General features: G+C 40.3%; 1 protein-coding gene across 2 annotated transcripts in view; it reads right to left on the reverse strand.

Annotated features, from left to right (window-relative positions):
• TUSC3 (tumor suppressor candidate 3) overlaps positions 1–13079 on the reverse strand; it is a 123797-nt gene that overhangs the window by 47236 nt on the left and 63482 nt on the right. For both annotated transcript variants that reach the window (XR_014568092.1, XM_083755875.1), the window contains exon 6: positions 10741–10830. Coding sequence is in view for 1 of the 2 variants with exons in the window: in XM_083755875.1 (XP_083612001.1) it covers positions 10741–10830 (90 nt within the window). In the remaining variant the exon portion in view is untranslated. The remainder of the gene's footprint in view (positions 1–10740; positions 10831–13079) is intronic.

Consider the following 13079-nt stretch of genomic DNA (forward strand, 5'->3'; position numbering starts at 1 on the left):
TGTCACTGCTTTCCTCCCAAGAAGCAGGCATCTTTTAATTTCGTGACTGGACTGCTGTCACCATCTGCAGTGATCATGGAGTCCAAGAAAGTAAAATCTCTGACTGCCTCCATTTCTTCCCCTTCTATTTGCCAGGAGGTGATGGGACCAGTGGCCATGATCTTCCCTTCATGGATCACTGCCCCTTCATGGATCACTGCCTTGCCGTGGCAAAGGGGCTTGAATAACTCAGAGAAGCTATGAGCTATGCCGTGCAGGGCACCCAAGATGGACAGGTCACAGTGGAGAGTTTTGACTAAACGTTATCCACCTGGAGCAGGAACCAGCAAGCCACTCCAGTATCCCTGCCAAGAAAACTCCATGGACAAAGACAACAGGCAGCCCCTCTAGGTCTCTCTATTTGGGCCCTTGGAACTTTCCCAGGCCACACCCCTCCTCCTTAGGCCACACCCCTCACTTCCCCTGCTTTGCACCCTCCTTCAGGATCTCTTTCCCTGACTTGTTTGTGCCACTGAGCTCTAATAATGCCTCTTGCCTATCTGGATGGAGGATAAGAGATGGGTGTGTGAAGGTGTGTAGAAACTAGCTTACTGTAAAAAGGTAAAAGTTACAGTTGTTGTTCGGCCCACTTTTGCCTCTGGAACCACTCACCACTAGCATATGACTTGCCAAGAAGAGAAAGTGGCCCTCAGGCTGAAAACACCCTGAGACTATAGACCAATTCTATCCTAACAGTTTCTTTTTGGGCCTGGTTTAAGTGTGCACATTGATTTCTTGATTCCTCTATATTTAATGACACTTTTTTCTGCCCAAAGCAGAAGGAGTGGAGCAGAAGAAGGGAGGAGATGAAGTTTGCATTTTGGCCTGCTTTTCCACCACTGTCACCAGGTTTGGCGGTCCTGGCAGCAGCCATCCAAGCCTTTGCAATACCCCAAAGAACAATACAATAAGTTCACCACACCCAATCACAAACAAACAACCACACCCTAGGCCAACCCCAACCTCTCTTACCACCAAAGGAACACAAGCGAATAGTAAAGACAACCTGCACAAGCGACGCTGACACAAAACCCCACACATACATTAAGTAAAATAGAAACATTGCCACCTGACCCCACCCCTACGCACCATGGCCCCCTCCGCCTCTTTCCCTCTTTTCTTCCTAATATAACACTACAGTGGTACCTTTGGTTATGTACTTAATTCGTTCCGGAGGTCCATTCTTAACCTGAAACTGAGACACCACTTTAGTTAATGGGGCTTTCCACTGCTGCCGCGCCGCCACCATGTGATTTCTGTCCTCATCCTGAAGCAAAGTTCTTAACCCGAGGTACTATTTCTGGGTTAGCGGAGACTGTAACCTGAAACGTCTGTAACCTGAAGCGTATGTAACCCCAGATACCACTGTACTGTAATGTCTCAACAAATGAAACTGATCTGTAGAAAATGTAACTTGAAAAAAAAAGACATTGCACATACTTTTGTAAACCAACAAATCTTTAATAAAAATATGTTAAAAAATAAACTGCTCCTAAAGAGACATAAAAACACACACACACAATACAATACACCCTCCCTTTTCACTGCCTCCAAATGAGGTACCAAAACCAGAGTATTTAGGGTCAGTTCCAACATAAGATAATGTGGGAAGGTATTAAAATTCTATCAGTCATGGGCCATTCACACATTTAATAATTTTGTGTATTTTGTACTCACTCAGTAACTGTTCTTTGAGTGACATGTAGTCAATCAACTGACTAACCATTATACAAAAACATTTCAGGAATAAAACAGAGATAAAACGATCAGATTTTAAACCCATGCAACTTATCACTTGATGCTGAAATTTATGAGAGATCAACATACATAAGTGGACTAGCTCTTTGAGTGAGGCAAATGTTTATGCAGCATGCATGTTCAAATAAGGCTTAAAATACCCAAACAATGAAAGTTAACTCCCCAAACCTTACAATTCTATTTGAGTTGCACCTCATCTAAAAGCAATGTCCTGACTTTATATCACAAGTCCAATATTATCACTCAACTAATATTTGAACCACATTAAGTCCATTTCAGTTTATGCAATGAGAAATTGGTTACACTAAAAAAACACTGATAATGCTGTTATCTTTTCTATTCCAGCAAATATAACCTCAAAAGGAAGCCTCCTCTATTCACAGTTCAAAATCTTCATGAGTACATGCATTATGATTCTGACATTTCTGTGAATGATAAGAGACCGAAAGTCGCTGAGAAAGTTTGAAGGTTATTCTTTTAATTGTCTTGTGTAAAACTAGTACTTTTAATACTGTGTGATGTACCCTATCAGACATGAATGTTCTGGGGGAGAAATTCACTTCGTTTTGATGGAATTAAAATGCAACCTCTATTCACTTGAATCTACTCTCATCTCTTTTGCCAGACCTTACCCAGTGATAACAAAAGCATCAAGAATAACCAAACCTGCATTTTCAAAATGAACAGAGGAAACATTACAACTGAGAAATATATCTTTTTCAAAAGTTGACTTAAATAGCATTTCTATAAAGAGAATATGCAAGGACTAAGCAACCCAATTTGATTCCATGTTTCATTATGCATCTAAAAAGATTCATGCTCTTTAAAGAAATGCTGTATAGTTTTTGATCAAAGTAGCCTCAAAGTAGCCTCAACTTATACTTCATCTGGGCATCATCAATACTGGCCACAGATTCTATGCAATTCTGGGGTTACCACCAGTCTCTGACAGTTTTAACCATAACAGAAGTCTCAGACTTTTAGAAATGTGACAGAAATGGCCAACATTATTTTCATCCAAAGCATTGAGATAATTAGGATGATTCGTCCATTTCAGGCCTGAACCCCACAAAGCAACATATTCCAAGGTTCAATTCACTCATGGGAAATGGCCAATCGTTTTTTTCTTCATGTAATCTCTCTCCTGTGTGGATTTGCATAGAGAAAACTCTTTGCAAATGGGCTTGGATATGAAAACTACCTACAACAGTTTCCATGACCACGGCAGCTGCAGAATGTGTTGCTACGATGGCGGAAATGGCCTCCGGCTCTCAGTGTACAATCCAGTTCACACAAAAAATGAAATATGTATACAACAGTGTGTGAGTGTGTGCGAGAGAAAACAAGTATGTGAATGCCCGAAAGAAAAATCTCTCACACTCAGACATTGTCTGTTAAAACGCTGGTGCAGAACACTAAGGTTTTAATGCACTCAAGAGAGCATTTCCTTTCCCCCCAGCGATACTATGTATACACCAAGTGCAAAAAACAAGAATCTTGGTGACCATGGAACAATTATGTTGAAGGCATGTAAGAACTGGTTATCTCCTTTAAAGCCTTTTTTGAGATTTTTTTCTATTACACTTGCACTAAAGTAGCTAGCTAGACAAATGCAATGGGGCACACTATAGGATTAAGCAAAAGAAATCCATGCAGTAATGCTATGACCTTGCAAAGTCAACATTTTCTTTTCCTCTTAATGACTTAAACCATACTTAATTTTTATAACAATTCTGAAAAGACACATATTAAGTTAACGTTAATATATTGTGAACTGCTCACATGACTTTCAGAGTGCAGCAGATTTCAAAGCCTGCCTAAATGAGAGACACCCAGAATGGATGCTGAGAAAACGGGAAACTGCTTGATCACCATTTAGTCTGAAAATCTGTACATTTATAGTTGTAAGATTCTATTCTTTCAGATCACACAGAATCCCAAGTTAGATTACAAGGTTAAAAAAACAAAGCAATAGTAAAAAACAGTTAGACTATCAAAACAGTAGGATTAAAAGCCTCCCAAACCATAACATATATCTGTGTAACCATGGCACAACAGTATGCCCATTGCTCATGAAAAGGAGGTAGCCATCAGATGGAAAATGGCCTCTCTCAAAAGAACTTTCTAAAATTGCATCATCAAAGACTGACAGGCACATTGGTTCTGATGAACACAATGTTGGCAACCCCTTGTTTATGACATGTGACGCCAAGAGGATATCATGTATCATGGGAACAATGCAGTCATACCTCTTGTTACGTTTGCTTCAGGTTAAATCTGTTCAGGTTGCATCCCGCGGCAACCCGGAAGTACCGGAAAGGGTTACTTCCTGGTTTTGCCACTTGCACATGCGCAGATGTTCAAAATGACGTCACGCGCATGCACAGAAGCTGCAAATCACGACCCGTGCATGCACATGGTGCATTCTGCTCATGTTGCGAACGGGGCTCTGGAATGGATCCCGTTCGCAACCAGAGGTACCACTGTATCCTCTACCAGTTAACTGAACACAAGCCACCACTTCATTGACTTCAAAGTAGCTCAACATCAGAGAGATATTTCATTCTGAAAACCACATTTTATTACTTTGAAGAATGTTGAAGCCCACCAGATATGCCTCAGCAAGAAATTAACGTTCTCTCATTTAGAAGAGACGACATCAGCTGCAGAATTTACAGGGTACATAAACTTTCACATTAACAAAATTAAATTGGAATGTTAATATTTCATTAAAGGAAATAAAGAGCAAATGCCACCTTTTATGCAGTAGCGAAAGAACAGAAAGAATACAAAAGAAAACTTCTCTAGTGACCTATATCTTTTGTATTGCAAAAATACAATGTTATAGAAATAGGAAATTATATAGAGACTTGATTCTAGAGTGCCCCCGACACAATGGCCAACTCAATCCACTCGACTATACTTTGCTTCCAACATAAATCAGTTTTTTCCTATACGTCAGTGCACATATATCTACTTTATGCATTCCTGAAGGACTGAACTAGCCCAGTTAAGATTCCAATTCTTTCCCTGTAAACAGGATATAACAATATAACCATGGTTTTTCCATTCTCATGCTCACAGATAGCATGCTTTGAACCTTCTCAGTCAAGGGATCCATACAACAAGAACTTAGTGATAGGGGCTGGTGGTAGTGCAGCTTAGGGAGCAGATATATATCAGTGGTAGAGATGAAAACAAGGTCAAGCTTGATAAATTGGATGTTGCGCTTACAAACTAGCAATTTTTATGGAATGCAAGTGTTGCAACTGCTAGCTTTTCTGGCAAAATAAAGCCCAAAATGTTCCATATATTGTAGCATTGTTTTAACAAGCTGAAAGTCAAGGTGCAAGCTAATTTAGCAAGGCTCACTTGTAATGCATGAATTTATAATGGAACAAGTGCCTAACAGACAATCTTGGCAAGAGAAGTCTCATTAACTATAATGGTGCAACTAATTTAACCATTTTCACCTTATACTAGCTTCCCAGTTTATCAGATGAATGAGAACAGCATTACTGTATTTTACAGAATCCAATACCAGAAGCGACATTTCTAGTAGGAGCATAAACAAGCACCAAATAAATAATAGATGGATAAACATGCTTCTTCTTCTTTGATACAAGAATTTACAAAGATGTGGTCTCTACTTTTCTTTTCCTAGAGCAATTCTCAAGCAACAATATCTTGAAATACAGGCCACTCCAAAATATAAGGGAAAGCTAACTCTGTGTCAGATCTGCCCTACCACCACCCCTGATATTCTGCACACACAGCACAAAAGACTTCAAGAACTTTGACTTTAAACAGAGACACAAAATTATATTTCATAAATGTTAAATAATTTCAGCTAGGGAAATAGAAAGGGCAGAAATAAAAAGATCTACTGTGCATTTTGAAGTTTTCCAAATGAATGGACAGTTTTATGTACTTTTAATTATTTATTTATTTTGTAAATGGAAAAGTCACCGTAATTTATTTTGTCCCCTTAGAACTGGCATACTCAGACTTTGTTCCAGCGATATGTTATTTCATTAAACTTTATGACCTTCAACCACACATCATTATGGCTTTCTTATTGCCCTTGACAGAGAATGGAAGAAGTTTTCCCTCCAACATTCAAAGCGTTCTCCTAACAGAGCTGGATTGTCAACCATTTGTCATAGTTGATAATGTCCAGAATGTCCTCATTAGTTAACTGGATATTTAATGCAAGTGAAGAATTGTTTCCTTGCACTTTATCTAGCCTATTTTTTTTTTATCTGGAGCTACACACTTTCTCTGAATGGGCTGTATCCAACTAAGTTAGAGTAGACCTACTGAAATTAATGAACTTAAGGCACACATGTCCATTAATTTCAATGGGTTTACTATGAGTAGGCCTAACATTGGATACATAATTTTATGCAACCGTGCCTTTATTTCTGGGGATGCTGTGAATCCTACAGAAATATAATAAACTTAGGCAGTAATTAAAACTGAAGCACGTTGTCGCACATATGCCAGCTTTCCCCACATTCAGAGCATTGCAAATATTTGAATTTTGGCACTTATTGTTCTTCCATTGTTAACAAATTGAATTTGAAATGTTATTACCCCTGTAAAGGCTCAACATTGCCGTATTTGGATGACTCTCCGTGGTTTCATAAACAATGATTTACGAAGTCACGGGCAAGCACTGAGGCTCCTCCTTCGCTCTCCCATTCTTGCTTTGTGCACCAACGTTCATGAAAATATTCTGGCTTGCATCAATCAGTAGAATGTTCCGGTGAATCAGCAGGCACACAGGACTTAACTTCTTTTTTTCTATACGTACTTGATAAATTCTGGACATTTTAAAAATGGAATGTTTTCTAATTCCAGACTTTATGGCTATTTTCTCGAGTGCCCTGGCAAATTTAACCTAGTTGCCACAGGAAAAAGCACCCCAAAGGCAGAATTGTGACTGCTCCTTACCACCACGGCCTTCATCGCCATTGCCCTCCAGAACACATACACACAAAGAACAGAACGGAGGAGATAGTTTCTAAGCCCAAACGCCAAAATGATGGCATACTTACTGTTTTATGCTCTAGCTGAATTACTAAGCATTTCAAACTCAGTGATGCTGAACTGCAATTTCTGTGCTACAAATGTTGGTGCTTGTAAGGAGAATACAGGAGGGCAATAGCGTGTGCTAGATTTTATGGTGCTTGAAAATAAAATCTGTTATTTAAAATTATTCTGAGAAGTTTGATTTTTCCCCCCAGTTATAGCAACCTGAGAAAATCACGTTGTTTACAATATCAAAAAAGCCCCACCTTAACCCCTGCGGAAGGTTAAGAAATCCCTTAAAATGTCAAAAAATAAAATAAAGAAATGGCTTTAGAACTGCTACGAGTTTCACTTCACCCCTACCTAGCTTGCAGGGCCATTTGCCGCTTCTGCTGCAACAGATGAGCATGGCTGCCTCTCTGGGAGATGCTATGAGAGGGATAGCTCTTATATACTGGGCTGCTTCTGGACAGTGATGACAATTAGCATATGAACATGAACTGTGCCAGCCACCCTTCAATGTCTCCCAGAAGGAACAGCTCCTAAGCAAAAGACTATAACTATTAGAGGACTGGCAACACATCATAAGATGTCGAGAAAAAGGCAGAAAGTAATGAAAATAGGTCTCCTTATATTCCTCCTCTGGGACAGAGAATCCAAACCGAATCTATAAAAACTTACATTTTATTAAACATACACACACACAAACCCTAATTTAATTGTTAGCATCAGTTGTCTGCTCTCTGCCATTTCTCACCTTTCTGTCACTCCATATAAAAGGCATCATAAATTAAATACTGAAATGGAGTAATGAAAAATTCTGAGCTGTTCTAAACACAGTGTTTTAGTGACACAGTTATTTATTACTTCCTTAGTCAAAGTTCTGCATAACAAAGCTGCCAGACCAAATGTGTCATTTTATGCCATCCATCAGCAACTATCCTCCCGTCACCAAGTAGATCAGTCATCAAATTCAGTCCGTCACTTTTTTTTCTTACTCTAATTAAGATATGAGGTATCAAAGAAAATTAAGAATGGATTTCCTCTTGCAAGACTAAGCAAATTATTCTTCATTAAACTGTAGTGAGAATGCATGAAACTGGTAGGAAGTTCAGCTCGCAGGAAGCTTAACTCAATGACTTATGGAATTTCCCCCCCTAAAAAATGTAATACGTTTATTCTGCTTTCTTCAAAGAACAATTCAAGAATGCAGCCCATCTTAGACCTTCTATGTTTGGTGGGAAACAAGGTGAAATGGAGGTCTTTATGTCAAAGCCCTGACATTTGTTTTCTTGTGACAGTTTCTCTTACTATCTTTCATATCGGTCTTACTTCTTTTCTTCCGCTTCTGTATCCTAGCAGGAAGTTCAAAGAGGATTACACTCTAAAAACCATGTATATACACCCAACACAAAAAACAAACTCCCAAGAGCCATCTGAGATTCAAATCACCCTTTGAAGTCAAAAGCATGATTATCATTATGCAGTCGGAATGCACCTCCTGGGACTTGATTCATTACAAATGATGAAGAATTTACAACAGCTGAACCAAGGGATCATCCACTAAGTTATGCAAATCTATTTACAATGTTTCCCAGTATCTTTTAGACCCACCATCCTAGCGACACTTCACTTCACTTTAACCAGACCCCACTCCTTCTTCATCACAGCTTTATTGTCTCCTGCTCAGTTTGATTCAGGAGATACTTTTAGAGAGGTTCCAAAATGCAGGACAATGCAAAGGAAGAGGCCTGAAAACCAATTAATTTTGTATGTCTTCCTTTAAATTACTATGTTTCATGAAACAAAGCTAGCTGTCACCACTGAGGGAGACAGTTATAACAAAAATGTATATTCAGCTTTCTGTGTTTTCCAGTTATTGCACACTGTTTGATGAAACAGGTGATCTTCTGAAAAGGGGCTGAACATTTGTGGTTCGAGGACCTGATCCCCGCTTAGTGGAATGAAGACACACGGACACGTAATATAAGGTTAATGGGCAAGAAAAGCCCACAACTTTATTGATTACAGCAAGTGAAAAGGTATTGGCTTAGACATTGGATCACATCAGTTGACTCCACCCACTCGGAGAGGGGTGAGTCTAAAAGGGGGGTTTATTCACCAGTAGGTGGAGCCTGTTGATGCTAATCCAACTGTAAGCTCTCCCCTGATGTCACCGAGGGTCGTGCCATGGCCCCCCGCCATACAGGCATCGGACAGAATACATGACCGCTGGATTCCTTTAACAGAATACCCAAAATTGAAGGCGTGGGCGATGGCCAAACCTAGCCCTTCCACACATCACAAACACATTATTCCAATGCCTAACCTACCCACCAATACCATGAAAGTTGTGATGGTTGTTACGAGGTAGGCGAAAAAACCACAAAGCCTAATGCCAAATGGAAAAATTCCTACCAGGCCCCCCGGACAACCGGGGTGACCAACCTAAGGTCCATAGCAAGGCCAAGAGAAAAACTGTAACCCTGAGCTCTAAGGGAGTGGAGGGTGGGTGACTCGCTCACAACCCCTCCCCCTCATTTGCAGGAGGAGAGGCTTTCTAAAAGAAGTAAGAGTAGCACAGACTATGTGAAGCATAAACAACAAGCTACTTCCATCTTCCATAACCACATATGCTAATGTTTACAACATGCTTAAGGTCTTGATGTTGGAATGCAAAGTCTCAAAGAACTTGAGACCAGGCTACCACCTAGAAGGCCTTACCTTATCTATACTTTCCTGGTCACCAAGCCTTGGGAGAGTCACTCTTAGAAGGGCGTTTGCTCCTGAGGTTAGTCTCATGTCCACAAAAATCAAGGCTTTTAGTGTGGCAGCACCTGCCATCTGGAATGTGCTTCCAATGCACACCAGCTAGGCAGCTAAAGCATTGTTAAAAAGGCTGCTGCTTAAAACTCATCTATTCACCATGGCTTTCTCTGAGAGGTGATGCAGCTATGTTTACTATTAGATTCTGCTGGATTGTTGAATGTTGCTATGTTTAATGTAAGTTGTTTATTTTAAAGTTATTGTGACTCTTATATGGGATCAGATTGTTACTATTAATGTTTGATGTTTTATTATGTTTTTATGTCTTGGAAGCCGCCCAGAGTGGCTTGGGCAACCCAGCCAGATGGGTGGGGTATAAATGAATTATTATTATTATTATTATTTTGATGAAGGAAGCTGATCAACTGAATTGTAATATATTTTGTACTTTTAAATGAATGCATTTTTTGTTATTTTATACTGTTGCCATATTTTTTTCTTAATAGGCCTTTTTGCAAATAAATAAATTGCAAACAAATAACCCATGCAAGTAACATTAGCTACACCTAGGCGGCATTTCTAAACATATTTACCAGGTCAAAAGCCTCTCCAGACACTCTATGCATAAATAAGTATAGGACTGAACTGCTGGAAAAACTTCATGACATGAGCTGATTAGAAGGAAGCTGGTAGTCCAATTTTCTATCCAAAATCGTGACATTGTAGAAGGTGCTCACCCTTAGATAAAGCCTCTTGTCATCTCTTTGTATAACACGTGTGCACACACATACTAAAAAAGTTTAAAACCTCACTAAAGATTTATAGGGAGAGTGGAAAGCCATAATTAGTATGCAGTCTGTCCATCTGCTGGTATGGCTAGAAGGCAATGGGTAGAAGCAATTTTACATGAACTTTGGTTACAGATGAAGCATGTGCTTATGATCACTGCACATTCCTAAAAAACAGTTTCATTAAGTTCATGTGCTATCAAAAGCATGTGCTAGACACAAGTCTTTCGAAAAAACTGCCCCGAAGGTAAATAATCGTCACTTATTTTCATACTCTATTCCCCTGCAACTTGAATTTATAGGCCCCTGTGATGACATCTTTCTTTTTATACATTGGTAGAATAAGAGAACTTACCACTTGCCCATTCTGAGGATTTTTATGAGCATAAGGGGGCCCACGAATGTGATTCCACATCTGGCCAGAAGTCATAGCGAAAACGACACACTGCAAAAGGGGGGGGGGGGAGATGCTATTAATAGAACAAACAAAACAAAGGTGGGAGCCCTTAAGTTTGCATGCCCAGGAAATATATCCCATTAATCAAGCACCGTATATTTTCAAAACAGATTACTAAAGTTAGGATATTACTTAAGGTAGGCAAAGACAGGAAGCAAAAAGAAAATATAAAGCGATATAGGAATAAAATGAATAATAATAATAATAAAATGGGCCTTCAGAGATTAGTTCCTCGGGGGGGGGGGGGATGAGGTAATGCTTTAAGTTTATAGAATTGCTTGCTTGTGGAATGAGGAATTCAGCCTATCTCTAACGAATTCACATGTGGGTAGAGGGGGAGGAAAACTAACTCTAGGATTTGAGGAGGGGTGCTGTCAGTTAGAGTAGTTGTGTCATCCTTAGATGATCCAATTGGAGAGCCAGATCCGAAAATAACCAACACTTCACAGGCCAATCTGATAGATGGGCGTGGCCATCCACGTGTCAATCACCTCCCATCATATAGTGTCAAGTGATTAAGATTTGGCTGCAAAACCAGGCAGGGGGACAGAAAAGGACACCAAGTTCAAAAAAATGCAGCATTTGGACTGCAAAGGAACAAGCAGTGGCACACTGGTTCCCATTCTTCCTTTGCAGTCACAGCTAAATTAGGCGCTTTGGGCAGTGTTGGAAATTTAAACTTGCAGGTAGCTTCCCAGACTCAGGGGCTGCTGACAGTGAGTCTGCAGCTGTAGGGTTAGAAGGGAACTATACAATGACCATCCTGCCAACCTAGCAGTTCAAAAGCACGTCAAAGTGCAAGTAGATAAATAGATACTGCTCCGGCGGGAAGGTAAACAGCATTTCTGTGCACTGCTCTGGTTCACCAGAAGCGGCTTAGTCCTGCTGGCCACATGACCCGGAAGCTGTATGGCGGCTCCCTCGGCCAATAAAGGAAGATGAGCACCGCAACCCCAGAGTCAGTCACGACTGGACCTAATGGTCAGGGGTCCCTTTACCTTTACTATACAATGACCAACGCTTTGCAGGGCAACTGCCTCAAACCTACAGCTAGTCCCCAATTTTTCTGTTTCTCTCCATATCACAGCTTTACTACTGCAATCTTGATGGAAGCAGTTTAACTTGAAAATTAATGAACATACAAGGATGAAAGATGGGGAGGGGAGTCCCTGCTTGACAGACGTCCATGCTCTCAGATTTCGGGGCAAAAACCCCAGCTCTCACTGGGGAACTTCCTTTTATCTTCCTTATAATTATCTATGGGGGGGGGGGGCAAATGCACCAACTGCTCAAGCAATAGGGGGGGGCAAACGCACCAACTGCTCAAGCAATAGGTACAAAAACGGAGTGGACTTGGCTTCTCAACTATCTTAATGCCCAGTTAATGATTGTGTTGTTCTCCCTAAGGCTTAGCAAGCCTAAAATACAAAAAATATGCTAATCCCAGGTCCAGCAGGGAGCCACATGCAGCTTACAGCCTTTTGAGGCTGCTGGCAGCTTCTGAGCTGCGCTGACTATTGATTGACATGAATCAAGTTAGGAATGGTTTTGACAACCGCACACCTACTGTCTGCCTGCCTGAACTAGTTCACAGACTGGATTGGGCCTTCTTCTCTCCACCTGAATTATCTATTAATAAGGAACAAGCTGGCACATCATTAAGGCGGGAGCTAATGCACAACATTAATGGGTTATTTGCGTTATGTACAACCTGGAGGGAAAGCAAACTCACACCTTTGGACGAGTCCTTGAGATCCATGCATGGATGATTAGGGGAGCAGGGTATGTGGAAAGTAAGAGAAATCCAGGAATAGAGAGGGAGCTGCTCTTTATCTCATTTTCCCCAGGGCTCTCTTTGCTTACCCACTTCTGCTCAATTTATTGTTATCTCTTTCATATTACCTCTAAAGTATTCAACTCCACCTCCCCATTCATGTCATTATTTAAGCTGTCTCAGATGACAGTATGGGATCTACAGGCTCACAACTCCATATTATAAAGACATAATAAAAGGATATGGTAAAAGGATAGCATCTTGTACTTCGCTTCACAAATTAATAATCCGCCTCCTTCCTGTTTTGGAATATATAATCACTCTCCATTTTAGCAGAGTTTTAGTTGCTACACCAAGATAGAATTGAACACTGGATTTTCTTTGTTGTTCCTTTTTTTTTATTAAACTCTTGAATTTCCTGAACCCCCTAGGACTGAGGCTCAATGAAGTACTGCTGTCCAAT

This window comes from Podarcis gaigeae (assembly GCF_964106915.1).
Source record: "Podarcis gaigeae genome assembly, chromosome: 9".
NCBI lineage: Eukaryota > Metazoa > Chordata > Lepidosauria > Squamata > Lacertidae > Podarcis > Podarcis gaigeae.